This window comes from Heloderma suspectum, chromosome 15 (genome assembly GCF_057233095.1).
Source record: "Heloderma suspectum isolate Gila_16-S chromosome 15, 16-S_ref, whole genome shotgun sequence".
NCBI lineage: Eukaryota > Metazoa > Chordata > Lepidosauria > Squamata > Helodermatidae > Heloderma > Heloderma suspectum.
Genome location: NC_139472.1, coordinates 3,629,290 through 3,650,460, shown reverse-complemented (window position 1 = coordinate 3,650,460; position 21,171 = coordinate 3,629,290). Strand labels below are relative to the sequence as shown.

General features: G+C 48.1%; 1 protein-coding gene across 1 annotated transcript; it reads right to left on the bottom strand.

Moving 5' to 3' along the window:
• Window positions 1–2,167: 2,167 nt before the first annotated feature.
• Window positions 2,168–21,119, bottom strand: LOC146335201 (uncharacterized). The gene is made up of 8 exons (XM_084822239.1): window positions 18,909–21,119; window positions 13,033–14,146; window positions 9,945–10,079; window positions 9,291–9,465; window positions 8,336–8,434; window positions 7,056–7,147; window positions 4,845–4,982; window positions 2,168–3,564 (listed from the first exon to the last, which is right to left on the bottom strand). The coding sequence occupies exons 1-8, from the start codon at window positions 19,043–19,045 to the stop codon at window positions 3,244–3,246; spliced, it is 2,211 nt and encodes a 736-aa protein (XP_084678365.1). The 5' UTR covers window positions 19,046–21,119; the 3' UTR covers window positions 2,168–3,243.
• Between the last annotated feature and the right edge of the window lie 52 nt (window positions 21,120–21,171).

Below are 21,171 nucleotides of genomic sequence, written 5' to 3'. Positions count from 1 at the left end.
ACATGGGACAATATATCTTTGTGGGGCATCTTCTTTCCACCTTCCACCCACCCCCAAATTAGGACAGCCACCTCGGTCGGCACATTCCGTCCCTTGGCGATCTTTCCGTCCCTTGGCGATCTTTCCTTCCCAGGAAAATTCTCCATCCCCTCTTTTGGGGACATGTTCAGCGGACGTGTTTGGGCCTGCGTGGATGCCGGATGACCAGCAGCGTGACTCCAGGCGCTTGGGCGGCCTTGCCGTGGCATCATCTGACATGGAGAAGTGGTGACACATTCCCCCACTCCTCCCTCGCTGTCTCCGCTCATTTCAACCCTTATTGGGTTTGATAGCGGGAGGTGTTTGTGCAAAAAGGAGGCCAGGATTCCTGCGCGTCTAGCTAATGAAAGGCACATGGATACGGTGCCCTGGGTCAGGCCAGAAGGGAACGAACTATATAAAGCAACCGCTGCAACAAACTCCTGCGAAAAGTCGCCAGTTTCCCAGTCATACGCCATTTTTCACGCACGCATTTCTCGTGAGTTTAGAATTCACGGGGGTTTTACGAAATGCGACAGCTGCTCACTCTCTTCCCTAAAGCAAAAGCAACGTTTTGATGCTGGATTCCCAGACAGAACACACACACGCATTGAAAGGGGTCTGCAGCTGGAGCTTCCTGGCCAAATCCGAACTTTGGTGGGTGAGGGTATCACGTGCTTCCTTGCTGCCAAAAGTTGGGCCAGATCTTGAGTCTGTTTAAGCCTGCTCTTCGTGAGGTTGCACACACCCTCCCCAGAATGACCAAGTTCATAGTTTAGGGGTGCTCAGAAATCCAGCTTTGTCATTTGAGGCTGAAGTGACTGCTGGGAGTTGTGCTCTCCAGATGTTTTGAACTACAAGGTTGCCTTGAAGGTTGGATGGCCCATAGACAGGGCTTTCCTCTCTCTCCGTTCTCTCGTGTCCTGGAGAAGGGCAGAAAGGTCTCCAACTACCTGTGCGGCCCATGAATCAGCTCCCACCTCACCTGCCCTCTTAAGGGCTCTGCTTACAACCGGCAAAAGGAAACTTGTCTGTGCCTGCATCGAAGACTGCCAACTTGAGAAATTTTGCTAAAAAAATATCCGTTGTGGAACACACCAGCTAGGCCTTGGGTGGCACCGCCTGGCCTCTGTGGGTAACTGCAGCTTGAGCTTCCCAGCCTCTTCCAGTTTTTGTGTACAACTGCCTCAGGTTGGGTAGCTGTGGTGTTAGCCACAAAGCAAAGAAGAGTTTTGTGGCACCTCAAAGGCTAACAAATTGCAGCAAAAGCTTTTGTGGGCACTACAAGCCAAATTAGAACTGATTACACAGTTTGATTCTATATGTTCAGGACCCAATAGAGACAATGGTTTCCTCTCCCGACACAGGTGTTCAATTACTTAGCAACGCTGAGATGATTGTGTGGCTGCCAAGTGTTAGTGTTGTGAAGGGTCGCTGTGCTTACTTTGCATATATTTCAGCTTTAACTAAGTTGTCACAGATTGCAATGTTTTGCATTTCATTGCCATTTGAACACACATTTTTCTTATTTCTTTGTTCTTCATCTGACGATGAAACGGACTCTAATCCATGAAAGCTGTAATAAATTCGTTGGCCTTCAAGGTGACACAAGTCTCTTGGTAATTCTCAAGATACTTGCAACAAATACAGTACTATCTTCAAAAACAGTATTCCCCAAGTGAGTGTCCTACAGTCAGTGAAGCCTAGCTTGGTGAAAAAGATTGAGTGGGCCATCAGGATGGCTTGCCTAGTGTCTTTTAGTACAACATGTGGACGGGCAATGTTTCAGTTCCACAAGAAAATTGGGGTTAAGAGTCAAGTTAGGGTTAGGGTTGGGAAGACCGGGCTCCGCAGGCAGGAATCAGGGCCTTGGTGAAGCTTAGCTCGGTGAAACAGACTGGGTGGCTGGGGATCATGGGAGGTGTAGTCCAACCTAGCTAGAAGGCACCAAATTGGAGAAGGCTATTGTAAAAACTAATTATTTAAATTATATTGTGTGCATGTTTTTAAAGAAATGTGCATGAAGATTTCCAAATGAATTGTTCCTCTCAATACAGCTGTTACCCCCAGAGTTCTGCTAGCTGAGGAATGCTCCCTGCCTCTCATTGCCAAATTATACTTACTTTTGGACTGTGTACAACTAAGAATGACCCATTTAATGTGTTTATTTGAAGCATTTTTACGCCGCTCTAGAGTTGAAAAAGGCTCCCAGCGCTGCTTACAAAAGCTAATAATGAGAAAGTTCCTGCCCTTAGGTTTACAGTCTAAAAGGTATGACAGAAAGGAACATGGATGGGGAGGGTGGAGGAAAAAAAGCAAATTCAGGCACTAGTTCATGATATGCTCAGAGAAGCCCATGCAGGGTACTAACTGATACAGAGGGGTGAGGGGGCAGAATGGGTGATACCACTGTTTTGGACTGCAACTCCTGGCATCCCTGGCCATGCTGAATGGAGTTGTAGTCTGGAGGGCACAGGCTAGGGAAGGCTGATCTGGAATTCCCAAGTTCTGTGGCAGCATACTTCTGCGCAACTGTTGCTGAGGACCGGTCCAGCTCTTGTAAGTGTAGAGTTAAGTAGAACCGCCATGTACGGATGGAGTAGACCTCCGAGTACCAGACGCTGGAAACCATCAATAAGGGAGGGCTATTCCCTCCCTGTCCTCCTTTGCGGGGTCCCACCCAGGGGCATCTGGTGAGCCAGTGTGGGACTGTTAGCCTAGGCAGGTGTGGGGCCAAATTCAGTCCAGGCGCTTTCAGCCCAAGGGCCTGATTCAGTTTCAAAGAAGCTCTCAGGGGCCACGTTCCAGTGGTGGGTGGGTGTGAAAATTTTAGGAAACCATATTATAGCTTAGAGCTCGTACGGCGAGTAGCTAAGCCTCAGAAGAGGCATTTCAGCCTTTTAGAACGGGGCACAAAAGCCCGGAAGCCACCAGTCAGTGGTCGGGGGAAGGCAGGAGAAGCCAGGGGAAGGGGCGTGGCCCCTCTGGGGAACCTCAGGCCTAAGGTCTGCTACCCCTGCACTAGATGGACTTTTTGGTCTTCTACTTAGGTTTTTATATACCTTGTCCAAGCGGTTGGCCCCATTTTACAGCTAGCCTGGCATCTACCTTGAGCTCACCAGAAGACAAAATGGCAGCTAGGCACTAAAAGGAAAATGCCTATTAGCATTTTGGGACAGGTGTCTCGGAATCTTGGGCAACAAGGGAAAATCTCCACCCCCCCATTCACACTCCATCCACAAACCCAGGCAGGGCCTCCATCTTTTCCAGTGATAGCCTCTCACACTCTGGGAGGCATCGCCGGTGGTTCAGTAAGTCTGGGCCTCTCTCCTCTTCTCTAGGATCCGAGGGCCCAGATGTGTGAAGATGACTCATTGCGAGACTCTCTCGGAGACCAGGGCCAGACCTTTGCTCTCGGCCCAGATCTTCGACGGCCGTGCCAGGTAAGCAGGGCGTTGTTCCATCCCGGCTGATGGAACCCGACCATTCGTGTGAAGCAACGGTGGTTTTCTTGCTCGCTGGTACACCCTCTGTGCCTGTGCTGGACTGTTGGATGTAAAACAGAACTTGGAGAAAGGTATATTCACATCTACTGTTTTCAAACACCCTTCACTGGAAGTATTTAAGCAGCGGCTGGACGGCTGTCTTTAAGGGAAGCTGTAGTTGTGAGATTCTTGCATTGAGCAAGGGCATGGAATAGACAGCCTCTAAGTCCCCCTCCAGCTCTATAGGGTTGGGTCCAGATTTAGCCAGTGACTAGGGATATGGTTCAGCACCTTGGATAGCTCCTTTAAAGTTCTGGCTGGTTCTGACTGAACCCAGAGCAGATTCACAGCCCCAATGATATCAGAGCCACTATAAGAACATCAGAAAAGCCCTGCTGGATCATACCTAGGGTCTATCTAGTCTAGCATTCTGTTCACACGGTGGCCAACCAGCTATTGACCAGGAACCCACAAGCAGGGCATGAGCACAACAGCACCCTCCCACCCATGTTCCCCAGCAACTGGTGTATATAGGCTCACTGCCTCTGGTACCGGAGGTAGCACAGAGCCATCAGGACTAGTACCATCGATAGCCTTTTCCTCCAAGAATGTGTCCAACCCCCTTTTAAAGCCATCAGAATTGGTGGCCATCACTACACCCTGTGGCAGCGAATTCCATAATTTGACTCTGTGCTGTGTGAAGGAGCCCTTCCTTTGATCTGTCCTGAATCTCCCACCCATCAGCTTCGTGGGATGACCCACCGGGGTTCTAGTATTATGAGAGGGAGAGAAAAATGTCTCCCTGTCCACCAGCCTCCACTGGACGTAGCTACACTTAAGAGTGACCTATTGAAATAAGTGGGATGCAAGTTAGTCACAACTGGCTTCTGCCCCATTCATTTCAATGGCTTTAATGCCAAGAATGACTAAATGTGGATCTGACCCTTTGCTTCTATAACGTAGTGCTGCAGTTACCTAAAAGCCATTCACCCCAACTTTCATCTTCATCAGGGGTTCGGAACCTCTTTCAGCCCGCGGGGGCCAAATTACATTTTGGAGATGCTCTCAGGGGCCACATTCCAGTGGTGGGCGGGGCTGAAGGGAAAAGGGGGTGGGCCCCCCAAAAATACCAGCCTATTTCAGCTTAAAGCTCTTCCTGCCAGAAACTTAAGCCTTGGGAGAGCCATTTTAGCCATTTTAGGATCTGGGGCAGGGGGCAGGGACTGCACAAAAGCCAGGAAGCCACAATGGGCAGTCAGGAAAATGGGGTGTGGCCAGGGAAAGGGGGTGTGGCCATCTGGGAAAGCTGGAGTGCCAGATGTGCTAGCAAGATCTACATACTTGCTGGACAGAGGTGTGGATCTCTTCCATCTTCTTTTTCTGAGATAATGCTGGGTTCCAGTGGCACACCAAGCTGTCGTTTTGGACACTGTAATTCTTATTCCCAAGCAGCCAGTAAGTTTTCATCCTCCCTTTGCCCTGCGCAGAACAAGAAACAGATGTGAGGACTACAAACAACAACGTTCAAGGTGATGCCTGGGTGTGGAAGGCTTCCCACACTTTTAATGCCTGGAAGACAGGCTGACATTCAGCAGGAAAGTTCGCCACCATCCCTAGCACGGAGATGCAGTGACTGGCAAAGGTTGCACCTGCCGTGCAGTTCTTAAATGGACAGGAGCTCACCTGAGGGGTTGGGGGGGAAAGATGGCAAGTCCACGAGAGTGCTATTGCAACGTTAAACGGTACTGGGGGACAGCAATGGGTTTCTATGGGGAACAGAACGAATTCCGTGCAGGTGACTTAAAAGCCCATTTTGTTGCTAGAGAATTAGATGGAATTCCCTCTCATTTTCCCACCCAGCCCTTCTGTGATGTCCTCACAGTCAAATATTTGGAAGAAAAAGAGCAAATGCGAGGAAAATGTAAGCTAAGAAGCATTGGGTATGATCTAAGAAGATAGAAGATTCCTCTAAACAATATATTTTTCCTAAACTACACTCATTATTATGTTGAATCTTTTTTTTTCTAGCTATGTATATATTTTCAGTAATAAGCAGTTTTCTCCCATCATTATTCTAGATGAAAACAAATGAACTTCTTTTTCTTTTTGACTGTAATTGGGGCAAGGAACTTGTCTTTCATTTTTTTTCTAGATACAAATATATATATTTTTTTCCCTTTCAGTCCAGCAATGGGGAAACTCCCACAGCTTCGGATGGGGGATCCCTATCGAGCCCAGCAGTTTTGTCCCCTGGTCAAAGAGCTTTTCCCTCTGGGAACAGGGGAGGTCTTATCTCCGATCAACTTATGATCGGAGATGAGAGCTTTTCCCTTCAGGACCCGGGGGACAGTTTTATCTCTGATCAGCTACTGACTGGAGATAATAGCTTTCCTCTGCAGGGGAGAGACTCCCACATCTGGAGGGCACCAGGTTTTGGGTAGGGTGCAGAACCTCTTTCAGTCTGAGAGCTGAGTTCCATTTCAGACAAACTCTCAGGGTCCACATTCCAGTGACAGAGCTGAAGGCTAAAGGGGGTGGGACAAAAGTAAAAGGAGCGGGCCCCAAAGATGGAAAAAAAATTTAACTTAAAGCTCTCACTGCCAGTAACGAAAGCTTGGGAGAGGCTTTGGGGGCATTTAGAAGCGGGGGGGGGGGAGAGAAACTGCACAAAATCTGGGAAACCACCAAACAATTGGTGGGGGGAAAGGGGTGGGGCCAGGGGAAGGAGGTGCGGCCATGTGGGTGACCACAGAGGGCTGGATTGGGACCCCAAACCGGCTGGTTTGGGAGCCCAGGCCTGAGCTTCTGCATCCCTTCTACACAGGGATGGCCTTTGCAACAACCAATAATGCATGTCTATATGTTGGGATATATGTTTGGGGGTTCCCGATCCATCCCGGCTGCTTCTTCCCCGGCTCCTCCCCCTCTACTAGCAGCTGGCTGCAGATCAGAGAGTTTCCCTCTGCAGCAGAGGGAGCCGGACCAGAGGATGAAGCTGCTAAGTGATCTGATCTGACTTGCTTCTGAGAAGACATGCATAGGCATAAGGTTTGAGGTGCTGTTTGAAAGTGCTGCTGCAGGATCCAGTCCTGCTTGCTTCTGGGTAGACATGTTGCTCATGCTTGCTTCTGAGGAGATGCATTTCCTACTATGAACTGGTAGCAGTCGAATCGGGGTGTGTGGATTTTTCAGCCACACCCGCTTTTGCCTGTGGCCCCACCCACCCCCAGAAGAGAGCCCCCCAAGAACTTCTCGAAAATGGAATCTGGCCCGAGGGCCAAAAAAAGTTCCCCACCCCTGTTTTAGGCTGTAAGTTGCTTGGGGCAACTTGCAGTGGGGCAGGGAACATTTCTGCTTGCTTGCTTGCTTGCTTGCTTGCTTTCACAGGCCATGCTGGCTCAGGCCAGAGGCCTCTCTGGCCCAGGATTCTGTTCCTACAGTGGCCAGTCTGATGCTCCTGGGATGTGGGCCTGAAAGGAATCGCCCTTTCTTTAGCGGCATGCCACGTGCCGGGCTATAGGAGTAAAACACAATGACAGCAGCGCGTGCAACCTTCACTTCAATCTCCCCTCTCAGCTCGATGTCGTAGGCGTCGTCCTCGAGCAGCGCGAGGTACGTGGCGGAGCTGATGTGGATCTTCTGAGCTGCAAAGGAGTTGCCAGGATTAAAACACTCGTTAAGGTCGGGGCTGCCCCTGCGCCATCTCCTGGTCAAAGGCAATGCCCGCTGACGTGGCCGGTGTCAAGGGCAGGCATGGCGGGGCACCTGCCGAGGGCCCACACCCCAGCAGGGGCCCACTGACGAGAGCCCCCTGGAGTCACTCCTCTTCCCGGCTTGCTCCCCTGCCTCTCACTCCGGCCCAGACAATGGTGGTGGTGAGGAGGAGGAGCAGGAGATGCCGCAGGAGATGCCACGGCCGCCTTGCTCCCTGGCTCCCTGCCTCTCCAGCAAGCAAGTGGCGGCCATGAGGAGGAGGAGGAGAGTAAGCAGCTGATGACAATGGTGTCGAGAAGTTAGACTCAGTGAAGGAGGGGCCCATGGAAGGTGTTTTGCCGAAGGGCTCTTAAAAACATGGAGCTGGCACACCTGCTGCCCAGAATCCTTCTGGCCTGGGGATGTCAGGTGACATTAGAGGTCCAATCCCATGCTTCTGGATGGTATATGAGGACTCCCAGACCAGCTACCTTCCCTCATTCCGAACGTCTTGCAGCTGAGGGAAGGTCCTAGGTCAGGAACAGGAAACGTGTGGCTCTCCAGATGTTTTGGCCGACAACTCCCATAATCCCTCACCATTGGCTGCGTTGGCTAGGGAGTTGGAGGTTGAAACATCTGGAGGGCCGCAAGTTGTACTAGCTTATAGGAGTCTGTCTCATACCAGCTGGGATGATCCCTTCTCGATCATCCCAGAGTGCAGGACACGGAATAATGGGCTCAAGTGACAGGAAGCCAGATTCCGGCTGAACATCAGGAAAAGCGTCCTGACTGTTAGAGCAATACACCAATGGAACCCATTCCCTAGGGAGGCGGTGGGCTCTCCCACGCTGGAGGCATTCAAGATGAGGCTGGACAGCCATCTGTCGGGGACGCTCTGACTTGGATTCCTGCATTGAGCAGGGGGTTGGACTCGATGGCCTTGTAGGCCCCCTCCAACCCTACTATTCTATGATTCTAACTCAAGAACTTCCTAATTTCAGATGTGTGGGCAGCTGGCAGTTGCTCTGCACGTTCCCAGAGGTACTTTGTGCATTCCACCAAATCCTGGTTCAAACTGAGCCACGCAGGGGGCAGCCTTGTGAAACAGGAGTGTGTACGGGGAAAGTGTGGCCACTCACGTAAACTGGTCGACTCCATGCGAGACGCTGTGTTCACCGTGTCCCCGAAGAGGCAGTAGCGAGGCATTTTGTGCCCCACGACGCCGGCTACGCAAGGACCTGTGGTTGGAGAGGAGGACGCATGTCAGGAGGGGAGGGGGAGGCAGAATCTGAGGGACCAAGCACAAGAAGCGGCCAACAACGGCCGATCTCTGGTGCTGTTGGAAAGACAGATGTCTATGACTGGAAGAGACAGAGGACTCCCAGGGAGGAAGTGCACAGAATTGGGAAGTTATTTAGATCAATAATTTAGATTATTTAGGGCTGGGATCAATAATTTAGGATCAATAGTTTAGGATCAATTTATTTATTATTACTTATTTATTTATTTAAATATGTATTATTTATTTATCTGTTTATTATGTATCTGTTTATTATTTATTTATTATCTATTTATTTAGGATAGATTTATTTAGGATCAATACTTTAAGATCAATTTATTTATTATCAATTATGTATTTATATATTAAATTTGTTTGTTTGTTTGTTATTATCCATTTATTTATTTAGGTTCAATAGTTTGGGATCAATCATTTAGATTATTTAAGACTGGGAAATTATTTCGATCAGGGGTGTTGAGCCTCTTTCACCCCGAGGGCCAAATTCTATTTCAGAGAAGCTCTCAGGGGCTGCATACCAGTCATGGGCGGGGCAGAAGACAAAAGGGACGGAGAAAAAATACCCCAAATACCAGTGTATTGTAGCTTAAAACTCTTACTAGCAGGAACTAAGTAATTTAGGAGTGGCATTTTAACCTTTGCAGTTTAGATAAATAAATAATCTAGCCTCTCCATGGGGGAAAAAGCAGAAAAATGGAGCCTATTGTGGCAAGGTCAGGTTTGTGAGCAATGCTGCCCCCCCATGGCCATCTCCTCCTGTGTCTTCTCCATCGTTCCCCACCTATTCTTTTGCTCACCTGTGTGAATGCCGGCCCGTAACTGCAGCTTGCCGGTGGGCATGTGGGGGATCACCACTTGCCGGACGGCGGCCACCAGATCCAAGGCCATCTTGGCAACCTCGTCGGCATGTTTGGTGCCGTTCCTCTCAGGCAAGCCGCTCACCACCATGTAGGCGTCGCCGATGGTTTCCACCTGGCGCGGCCGAGGGAAGAGGAGAGGAAAGTGGGCATCAGGGGGTCTGGTTGGGCAGAGTGAGGCAGCCGACAGGACCGTCCCTACCATTAGGCCGGGGGTGGGGGTGAAACCCAGCCCTCCAGGGTTGCCCAGATGGCCACCCCCCTTTCACCTCACGCCACCCCCTTTCCCCCAACCACCAATGGTTTGGTGATTGTCTGGCTTCTGTGCTGTTTCCCCCCCCCCCTGCTTTCTAAAAGCTTGAAATGCCTCTGCTAAGGTTTCGTTGGTGGCAGAAAGAGCTTCCGACTAAAATATCCCGGTGTTTGGGGCCCACCCCCTTTGCCTTTGCTCTGCCCACCACTGGAATGCAGCCATTTGCCACTCCACCTCGGGCAGCCAAATGTATTTTGGGCCGGCCCTGCCTCCCACATCAGCTCATCTTCATTTCCCCTGGGCCATCCTCCTGCTGCCGCTCCTCGATGGAGACGGCTGACCTTGTAAACGTCGTACGATTCGATCCGCGTATCGAAGCAGATGTAGAGGTTGTTGAGCATCTCGACGACTTGCAGGGGGGTGCAGGAGGCAGCGATGACGGTGAAGCCCACGACGTCCGAGAAGAAGATGGTCACCTGCCGGAGGGGGACAGATTCGGAGATCTTAGCCTCTCCAGCAGAGGGGCCTCTTTGTTACCTGCAGGGCAACGTTTGAGGACCCCTCTATCTGGGGATCACCTCTGACGTTAGCAGACACCTGGAGGAAAGTTAGGGAAGATGTCCCCTGCAACATCCCCTGTTTATGGTATAATAACCCTTCTGCTATTATTTGATGTCCCATCGCACCCTTCACCAGCCTGATGCCTTCCAGACATGTTGGACTACAACTCCCATCATTCCCAGCTGGGAGTGATGGGAGTTGCAGTCCAACACATCTGGAAGGCACCAGCCTGGAGACAGCCAGCCTTGCCTAACATCGCACTGATCCACGCTTTCTTCTTCTTCTTCTTCTTCTTCTTCTTCTTCTTCTTCTTCTTCTTCTTCTTCTTCAATTCCCAGTGTTTGCCATAATTATTTCCAGGTTGTTCAGTCGTTCAGTCGTGTCCGACTCTTCGTGACCCCACGGACCACAGCACGCCAGGCCTTCCTGTCCTGCGCCCTCTCCCGGAGCGTGCTCAAGTTCATATTCATTGCATCGGTGATGCTATCTAGCCATCTCATCCTCTGCTGTCCCCTTCTCCTTTTGCCTTCAGTCTTTCCCAGCATCAGGGTCTTTTCCAGGGAGTTTTCTCTTCGCATTAGGTGGCCAAAATATTTCAGCTTCAGCTTCAGCATCTGTCCTTCCAATGAGCACTCAGGGTTGATTTCCTTTAGGATGGACTGATTTGACCTCCTTGCAGTCCAGGGGATGCGTAAGAGTCTTCTCCAGTGCCACAGTTCGAAAGCATCAATTCTTCGGCGCTCAGCCTTCCTTATAGTCCAGCTCTCACAGCCATACGTTGCTACTGGGAAAACCATAGCTTTGATTAGATGGACCTTTGTCGGCAAGGTGATGTCTCTGCTTCTGACTATGATGTCTAGGTTTGCCATAGCTTTCCTCCCAAGGAGCAAGCGTCTTTTAATTTATGGCTACAGTCACCGTCTGCGGTGATCTTGGAGCCCAAGAAAGTAAAATCTGTCACTGCTTCCATTTCTTCCCCTTCCATATGCCAGGAAGTGATGGGGCCAGATGCCATGATCTTAGTTTTGTTAACGTTGAGTTTCAAACCAGCTTTTGCACTCTTCTCTTTCACCCTCAACAAGAGGCTCTTGAGATCCTCTTCGCTTTCTGCCATTAGGGTGGTATCATCTACATATCGGAGGTTGTTGATAATTCTCCCAGCAATCTTAATTCCGACCTCTGATTCATCCAACCCGGCATTTCTCATGATGTACTCTGCATATAAGTTAAATAAGCAGGGTGACAATATGCAGCCTTGTCGTACTCCTTTCCCAATTTTGAACCACTCGGTTGTTCCATCTCTGGTTCTTACTGTTGCTTCTTGACCCTCATACAGGTTTCTCAGGAGACAGGTAAGGTGGTCTGGTACTCCCATCACTTTAAGAATTTGCCACAGTTTGTTGTGATCCACACAATCAAAGGCTTTAGCGTAGTCAATGAAGCAGAAATAGACGTTTTTCTGGAATTCTCTTGCTTTCTCCATGATGCAGCGAATGTTGGCGATTTGATCTCTAGTTCCTCTGCCTCTTTGAAACCCAGCTTGTACTTCCGGTAGTTCTTGATTCCAGAACTAGAACTGAAAACAGAACTATTTCCAGGTGGTTTCCCGCAATCCCTCCTCTATTTAGGGTCGGGGGTACGTCTTTGATGCCTCCGATTCTGATCGGGCCGTGCGTAATTGCCCAATTAAGGGCCTTGTTTAGGTTAATGATGCCTCCCTCTCCATTGAAAGACAAAATGTTCAATTGCGGGATGGGTCGAGAAGAAATCCCCCGTGTGCTAGGCGACAACAGCTGAGTACGCAGGAGCAAAGGAGATGAGAAAGACACAGAGGCGACGATAATTATATTTTATTAGCAGCATGGGAAGACTTTGGTTATAGCCCAATCAGATATAAACGGAGCCATTGTTTCATTTTGGGGGTATCATTTTCTAGGCTGAGTTTTGGGAGCTGTTAGTGAGACACAATCACAACACAGGCGTTAACAGATGTGAGGCGAACGGCTTTTACTGGGGGGCCCGTCCGCTCCTCCTCCTGGGCCCGGTTGCTCTCCTGTCTTCCATGCGTACTGCATCAAAACAATAACCGATGCCTCTTTTTTTCCATCGGATGTTTTAAAGAGAAGGCCTTTGAATGTAAGAACAGCTGCGCTGGATCAGGCCAAAGGCAAATTTTGTCCAGCATTCTGTTCCCAGAACGGCCAACAAGAAGCCTGTAAATAGGACATGAGTGCAAACGTAGCACCACCTGCCAGACAGAGGCACACTGCCTATCTCTGATCCTGGAAGCAGTGGCGTAGTGGAGTCAGGGCTCGCAGGGCTGAAGCCCCGGCAGTATTTGTTTCGCGGGGATGACAACTTCGGCTGCCACCCTGCTCAGACTCCCCTGTTGCCTCTGATCTCAGCTGCAATCCTCACAGTATCTTTGGGGGAATGGATTTTCCCAGCAACAATATATTTTTCCTTGTTGTGATGCAAAGTATTGCGGGGGGTGGGGGCGCTCAGGCTTGCATGGGGAGTTCAGACGCATTCGCTTCACAGAAAACCTGCTCCTGGGAGCAGTGAAAACAGCTGGAATTGGTTTGTTGATATGGATCCACACAGCTGCCTGCATTTTGGGACTCTCCTTGGGGGCGTGGCTGTGGGGAATGTCATGATGAGCATCTGCACTTCAAAACTGACCACTACACTAGTGCCTGGAGGTAATATATAGCCATCATGAATCGAAGCCACTGACAGCTTTATCCTCCCTGACCAAAAGCTATTTGTTCAGGGTACCTGCTTGGGGCGAGTTCCACAAAAGGATCTGTCAGGGATCTGGAAGCCTTCCAGCACCCTGATGTGTCCTGTCCCCTGCTGATGGTTTACCTGGTCGTAATTCTCGGCCTCCACGTGCTTGCGTTTCCTCAGCTGCTTGGCCACGGATTTCGGCAGCATCTGGTGCAGGAGGTCTTCAGCCAAGCGCCGCTCCCGTTTCAAGTCCTCTGTCCGTTCCTTGAGGCTCCGGGCGTAATTCTGGATCCAGTCTGTCATCTCCTTAAAGGAGACCAGGACAACAGGGTAAATGAGGCCGGTGACAGCCAAAAGGCTGATCTTGAGGCTAAGCAAGGAAAGGATCTCTCTGGATTTCTTGATGAGTTTGTCCCGGCTTTTCTCCCACAGGCAGGCCTGGAGGGAATCCAACTCCTCGAGCAAAGGTTTCCCTGGCAGCAACGACAAGGAGCCTGAGGTGGGGGCGAAGACGAGGAGCCCTTCATGTTGGGCAAATGAGGTGGAGAAGTTTGGGTTCTCCACCCAACATTCCCGGATGCTTTCTGAGGCGAAAACGGCGTATGTGAAGACGCTGGAAATCTGATGCCACCGCGCTCGGATGTCCTCCGGCGATGGGGGCATCTCTTGGGACGTCAACACAGCCCCCTTGGTTCGGAGGATGAGTCTGAGAGAGGCCACGTCAACCCAATCAGGGTTCGACCTCATTGCTTCGAGGTCCTCCTCGGGACTCCCGAACGTCTCCAGGACTTCCGAAGCAATCCTGGACTGCGCTACAGCCACGTCTGCCACTTGGGTGCTGTTCAGCCTCTCCCTTAACTCGGCAATGAAAGCATCGCACTCAAAGCCTTCGTCTCCGGCGCACTGCCGGTTTGCGCGGTGGACCTCCTCTCTGGACTCCTTGCAGAAAATGGCCAGTTTCTCCAGCATGCGTTCTGGCAAAGATGCGCTCTCCGAAGCTCCACCACCTCCTTCTTCCCCGCAGCACCTTTGCCACGTCTTCTCATCTTGGAGGACACTGACCAGGTGGAGAGCCAGGAAGCTCCGACATGACGGTAAGCTAGCGAGGGCCTCCTCGGTTTTCCTCCAGGATTCCAGCGTCTTGCTTAAATCAAGAGAGATGTTCCCCATCAGGGTGAGCAAAGAAACCATGCAGGCGGCCAGGATGCGTCTCACTGTCCTGCTGGTTCTGCAGCACGAGGGGGGAGAACATCTGGAGAAAGGGGAAGGGAACTGGTTAAGTTGGTTGCACCTTTGCAATGCTTTCCCTCTAACGGTGAGTTCATATGTTTGCCGGAACTCCCATATTATTATAATACGGAGAGCCAGTGTGGTGCAGTGGTTGGAGCATTACACTGAGACTGGGGAGACCGGGTTCTACTCCCCACTCGGCCGTGAAGCTCACTGGGTGACTTTGGGCCAGTCACTCAGCCTCGCCTACCTCTCAGGGTTGTTGTGAGGATAAAGTGGAGAGGAGGAGGACCACGTAAGCCACCTTGGGCTCCTTGCAAGAGGAAAAAGGCAGGATATAAATGTAATAATAAATAAAATTCAAAAAATAGCTCGCGGACATCCCCAACGCCCAGCATTCCCAGCCAAGGGAAGGCCCTATGGTGCTGTAAGCTTAGCACTCAGCGTGACGAACAGACAAAACAAAAACAAAAAATGAACTTCGTCGCACTTCTTTCCTCCTCCCTCCCAATCCCTTTTCCTTTTGCATCACGACTTCTAGATTGTAAGGCTGAAATCAGGAACTGTCCAATTCCTGATCTCTGTAAGTGACTTTAGGAGCTTTTCTTTGACTGAAGAGTGGATCCAAATGCTTTAAATTGGGTTGGGCAACATGCGGCCCCTCCTTCTTTTTTTTGCAAACCCTGCCGCTCCCAAATCACTGGTGCTGCGCTGCTGAATTTCCGCCGAATTTGGGTGGAGTGCGGTGAGAAAAAAAAGGCACTTTTTTGCTTTAAAACAAGGTGTGTGGGGAACTCGGTCCTTGTTTAATGCACAGTGGCGCTCCCTGGGGCTTCTGGGAGCGTGGTTTTGCATTAAAACAAAATTTGGCATTAGCAAGGGGAGTGCAGCTCCCAGAGAGTGGAAATTGGCCCCTAGACCCTCCTGAAGTTGCTTTCAATAAATACATAAATGAAGCATGGAAAATACATGGACCTTCAGGCTGATCCAACAGGACAACTCATTTTCTCACTTCCCCTTTAATAGATCAGTTTAAGTTGGATAGCAGCTTGGAGTCTTCTAGGTTTCACAGAACCCTTTGTCGGGCTGAAGACTTGCGCATGCAGAGCTACAGAACACACAAAGCCATGCCTATGACCACTGATACTACATATAAGGAGATTTTCGTTATCTGATTTACATTCCCTGTCCTTACTCTGAGGCATCCAGGATAACATACATGTGTTTTCTCCATCTTGTCTTCCCTACAGCCTGGTGAGGCAGGCTAGGAGCTGGGAGAAGGTGACTGGCTCAAGGTTACCCAGTGACCTTCATAGCTGAGCAGGAATTTGAACTCAAGCCTTCCAGGACCCAATCCATCCACTACACCCCAGACTGGCTCTCAAAAGGTTTTTTTTTTTTCCCCTTTTTCAAATGCATCTTCCTGATTATGTGTAAGTAGGGAAGGGTGAGGATTTCACTTCAGTTCAGGTTGATAAGAATTTCCCCAAAATTCACAAAGTTCTGCATATTCTGGACAAAAAGAAATTGAAAATAGTAGTAGTAGTAGTACTGAAACTGACAGATTTGTCAGCCCAGGCCCAGTGCTTTGAGTACTTTGCTCTTAAAAGTCTGGGTTTGAATCCCTGCCTATTCAACCAGGTTTGTGTTGAATTATGGTCACCACCTGTTTTTTTCCTGACAGGCTCTTCATCTTTAACACCTCTATGGCAGGCTGCTACATCAGGGACCTATCCATGCTGGGAATAGCTCTAACTATTGAATTTGGCCGGTGCCAACGGGTGGAAATTTTGTTTCTGTTCATTTTTGATAAGAATTTACCAAAATGTGCACAGTTCTTCATATTCAGGAGAGAAAGAACCTGAGATTTAAAAAAAATTGAACATGGGCAAAAGCGAAACTGACAGATTCACCTGTTCCTGTATATAAGCATTTTTTTCTCATCTTTATTCACACACTTCACTATTTATGCCATACACACCCTGCGTTCTCAACCCAGCAAGGTTCCCAATGTACCTGATTTACAGTCTTCCGCCATCTGTGTTTAAGCAGATGTGAAACGTAAAGACCACATTTTGATGAGGCTGCCTGCCTTTTATCGCACTGAGACAACGTATATAAATGTTGTTGTTGTTTTTCCAGAGTTGGACTAAAGATGAATCTGTTTAGGAGAGGAAGCTGGATGCAACCAGTCAGAATCAGGGTGTCAAGGATTGGCATGGTCGGGCAACTGCCAAGGGCCCACACCCCAGCAGGGTGCAACAGATGCCACTGTCGACTTGCTCGCTGGCTCCAGCAAGCAAGTGGTAACCATCATGGGCAGCGTCGAGAGTAGGCATCATGGTGCACCTGCCAAGGGCCCACACCCCAGCAGGGCCCACTAACATGTGTCCCCTGGAGTCACTCCTCCTCTGCCCCACTGCAACCTGCTTGTTCACCTGCCTCTCACTCTGGCCCAGGTAATGGTGGTGGTGGTGAGAAGGAGCAGGAGATGGCACGGCCTGCTTGCTCACGGCCTATGAGCCTGTCAAGCAAGCAGGTGGCAGCCATGATGAGGAAGAGGAAGAGGAGCAAAAGCAGCTGGTGATAATGTCAGTGAGAAGGTAGACTCCCTGGGGGAGGGGGCCCATGGAGGGTGTCTTGTCCAAGAGCCCTCCAAAACTTGCAGCCAGCTTCTTGACCACTGAAGCTGGCCTCCATTTCATTCATTTCATTTCTGCATCGCCCAATAGCCAAAGCTCTCTGGGCGGTCCGCAAGAATTACAACCCAAAATACAACATCATAAAAACATAACATAAAATCTGTAATGTATAATTTTTTAAAAACAATTTAAAACAGCTAACAGCTGATAGTTTTTAAAATACTATATTTCCCTGTAGTCTTCTCAAATGTTGCAATATAATCAAGAGAGCCAGAAAAACAAACGAAAACAATCGAGGTAAATGTAGCACTATCTTTTAAAAGGGGGAATCCATTTTTTAAAAAAATTTTGGTTAATATTACCACCCCAGTCTGTGTGCACTTCAAAGGACATCTGTTTCTCTTAGGACACACTCCTGTGTTCTTGTGGTGTCTTTTTTTCCTATGTTGCTTAACATTTGGTTTTAGATTAGCAGCATGACACGGTTTGAAACTGGTTTATCTGTCTTAGCCTCCATCCGGGGAATGCTGAATAGTTAAGGTCTTGCTTCGGCACTGCAAATTCTTTGCAATTTTATAAATAAACAAGTTAGAAACTCAAGACAGCTCAACAGGTTTGAAAATGTTTTACAATTTGTAGCTGTAAAAAAGAACAAATCCTTCAGCAGCTGAGAAGCACACGCTGGGATGGATGGACTGCCGGTTTTATCACAGTCACTACTGTGAATATGTTGTAGCAAGAGGATGGAGAATTTGCTGGCTGTAACCAGGAAAAAAAATTGGAAATATCTGCCAATTTGCTGCAGTGCTTTGAATTTTAGACCACCAAAGCAATAACTACTTTGAATATCAGTGGCTTTGGGATGTTTTTAAAAACTCTACAATCATCATCTAAAAATAACAGACCTTCATAATGGGTTTACACCCTCCTTTAAAACACATCGATGCAAGTTTTCAAAACTTGGGGTCACTATCAACATGAGAACCTACAATAACTTTGCTTGATGGCTTAATATCTAGAGGGCAGAGGCGAGGCTGGACATACAGGTATCTCATAAGGTGCAGTTGTGCTGGGCAAAATTGTCTTTGTTGCTCAACGATATACATTCTCCAGTTAAATCCATTTGTGTTGTGGTTTACTGTTAAGTCACCCCTGTCCAAAGGTTGGAGAAGAGGCTTTGAATCTAGTAAACATGTCTCATCTAAACTGGTTTAGATAGATGTTTTGCTGACGTGAACTGGAACAAGATTCCAAATGGAAGCAGAAGCCATTTTAATTTGTTTCAATTAATGAAGAATCTTTATGGGGAAAATGGCATGCATGTATGAGATATATATTTTCTTTCTTTCTTGGCTCATGTCTCTGTTTGTCTCAGCAACTTTTGAGTGCAAACTGACAATAATTTTCACATAATACATTAAGAAACACTTAGCAACCTCAAATTATTGTAGAGGTGGAAACATCTTGTCTGCTTTTGTTGACTCTATCCCTTTGTTATTGAGTCCTAGGTCACCTTTTATCTTTAGGTCTATATTATTCTGTACAATAAATATATATTGGGGAGGAATACAGAGCAAACAAGTTAGCATAAATGAAAAAATACTGTCAATTGTAGCCAGTTTCTCTCCTGTTCTATACATCCCTCCTGGCATGTATGTGTCTTGACCAGTACATCTTATTTAGTAGATACAATTGAATTTCTCAATGGGTTTAAAGACCATTTTTAAGTGCCCCCTGTATATGGTTTGTAGGGTGGGAGTAAATTTTGCCTGGCCTGTATAATGAAATCCAGGCTCTTTGGTTTGTTCTCCTTGAGAAGAGATTCAATGGAATAATACTTTTAAAAAAGCTTTATATAGACTCGCAAGTCTATCAATTTCACCAAATATTGGTCAGTATCATTAGTATCAGGATGGTTTAATTGCTGTTTTAATTAGAATTATTGATTGAGTCATGTTTTTTCAGGGTGTGAAAAGGCATTAAAAAAAAAAGATCCCCCCCCCCCGCCCACTCAAAAATATTCTACCTACTATTGCCTAGGTCTTTTGGATGTTTCCCCCCGAGAGACTCCCTCCTTCCCCCCCCCCACAATAAAATTCAGCATATCTTTGTCACCTGTTTGTCCTCTTTCCCAGCACTTACCTGCAGGTTAAGAAGCCATTCCAAGAGTTCCCTCGCTCCGGGATCTGGGCTACCTTCTTGTCCTCTTGGCTTGAGTTGGGTTTTCCCTTGACCGAAGTCGAGGAGGTAAAGAAGCGGTGACTGCCAGCCTGTGACATAAGAACCCTTCCCAGATCAGGAACTGGGAAAGACAGGACCAAGAAGAGGCCAGAGAAATCTGTTCAACAGCTCTTTGATTTTCAAAAGCAGCAATTGGAAGGTACCAATGGCTCACTCTTCGGGGAAGAGCAGAGTGGATGGAGATGAGCAGAACCTATTGTTGTTGTTCCAAATGTGCTCTCTCCCCACTCTTTCAGATTTCCAGGCCATATAAGCTCTCCCTCCATGCCCCCCCCCCGGTCTTTCTTACTGACTGACTGATTGATTGATTGATTGATTGAATTTCTATCCTGCTCCTCAGCCAAAAAAGGCTCCCGGAGCCTTACAATCAATCTGCAAAAAAGACAGCCCCTGCCCTGCAGGCTTACAATCTAAAAAAGACATGACAGACAAGGAAAAAAGGGATGGGGAGGGAAGAGGAGAATAAAAATAAGTAGATTTTTCAGCAGGGCTGGTGGAATGGCTCTGCTTCTCCTCTCATCTCAGGGCGTGGGGGGGCAGTCCAACTGGAGCATGTTCTGATGCTCCCTTTGTTTGCTCCAGTTCCCCTCGATGCTATTGGAGAGATCACTTCATCCCTTACATTCCTGCCCACTCTCTGCGGTCATTAGGGGAGGCCCTTTTGCTGGTTTTGCAGAACACCAGGACAGATATTCCTTGGATCCATCCTGGTGGTTCTGCATGGACCTATGGCCCGATTGGAGTCCACCCAGAGAAATGCCTTCAGTGTGGTGGCCCCTTTTCTGTGGAACTCCCTGCTTCTGGACGTCAGGCAGGCACCAACATCATGTTATTTTTGGCACCTGCTGAAAATCTCTTTATTTCAATTAGCCTTCCTTGATTGACCAGCCACGTTTTTTTTCCGTATTGTTTTTCAAAAACTTTGAATATGGTGTTTTAGTCTTTTTATCTTCTACTGTTCACCACTCCGGAATCTATTTAGATGTGGAGCCATATATAAATGTTGTAAATAAAATTAAGTTTAAAAAAATCTTGTGTTTTTAACTCATATTCAGATGTACCCCTGCTCCTAGATAGCATATTGCCATTATGAATAGTAGCCATGGATAGTTATCTCACAGGAGAATACGCTCCTAACTTTTTATTTCTCTTCCTTCTAGGAATATGAACACCTGGGCTGCAGACAGCTTCCTGCATCTCTGGATCCGAAGGTCAAGATTGTTGTGAGTAGCACTAGTTTTCAAAAAAGAAAAGGAAAAAAGGAGAGAGTTATCAAGCGATTAAGACTACAATATCCTAAACTCACTTGGCTGGGATTAAGCCCCACTGAACATAGTAGGACTTACTTCTGGGTAAACATGCACAGGATTGTGTTGCACTGCCCTCCCTCCCACCTGTCAATTAACTCTCTGAAGGCAAGAGATGTTATTTGCGGGAAAAGAGACAGCACTGCAACACACTATGTGCTATCATGCCTCTCTTACTATCTGAACTAAGCTAAGCTGTTAGGAAAGAAAGGAGAGGAAAAAGCAGGGCAAGAGAAATGCAAAAGCAGTGGAAGATAAGTTAAAATAAGCTCCAGATCATGGACAATCCAATGGCGATATTACGGGGGACAGGCACATCTATTTAGATGTCTAACTCAGGGGTGGGCAGAAAGTAGACCTCCAGATGTTTTGGACTTCAACTCCCAGCATTCTTGACCATTGGCCATGCTGGCAGGGGCTTCTGAGAGTTGAAATCCAAAACATCTGGAGATCTATCTTCCTTGCACCTCTGGTCTAACCTATCCAGGCCTTGTGAATGTAGTTTTTGATTATTTCCCTTTTACAGTCAGGATAACTGAGGCAGAGAGCTGGTAACTTAGCCAAGTGAAGCAAAAAGAAAACAAGGCTTAACACATCACCAGAAAATAGCATGTAAGCAGGGCCTTTTCAGTCGTGGCACCCACCCTCTGGTTCGACAAGCAGAAACTGTGGTGAGCTTTAAACGCCTCTTGAAGACATATCTGTTTATTCAGGCTTTCTCTGAGCTGTAATGGACTTTGATACAGCTCTGTTCTATTGTTGCTCTTGTTGTAATGTTTTAATGCATTTCTTCTTTTTACATTGGTTTTTGTATTGCATTATGTATTGCTGATGTAAACCGCTTAGAGATTTTAGGA

Excerpts from the sequence above, each read along its gene's own strand:
- LOC146335201 (XM_084822239.1), bottom strand. The coding sequence starts at position 19,045 with ATGTCACAGGCTGGCAGTCACCGCTTCTTTACCTCCTCGACTTCGGTC. Across the intron at positions 14,147-18,908 it reads AATGGCTTCTTAACCTGCAG|ATGTTCTCCCCCCTCGTGCT; the intron begins GTAAGTGCTGGG and ends CCCTTTCTCCAG. Across the intron at positions 10,080-13,032 it reads AGGCCGAGAATTACGACCAG|GTGACCATCTTCTTCTCGGA; the intron begins GTAAACCATCAG and ends CCCCTCCGGCAG.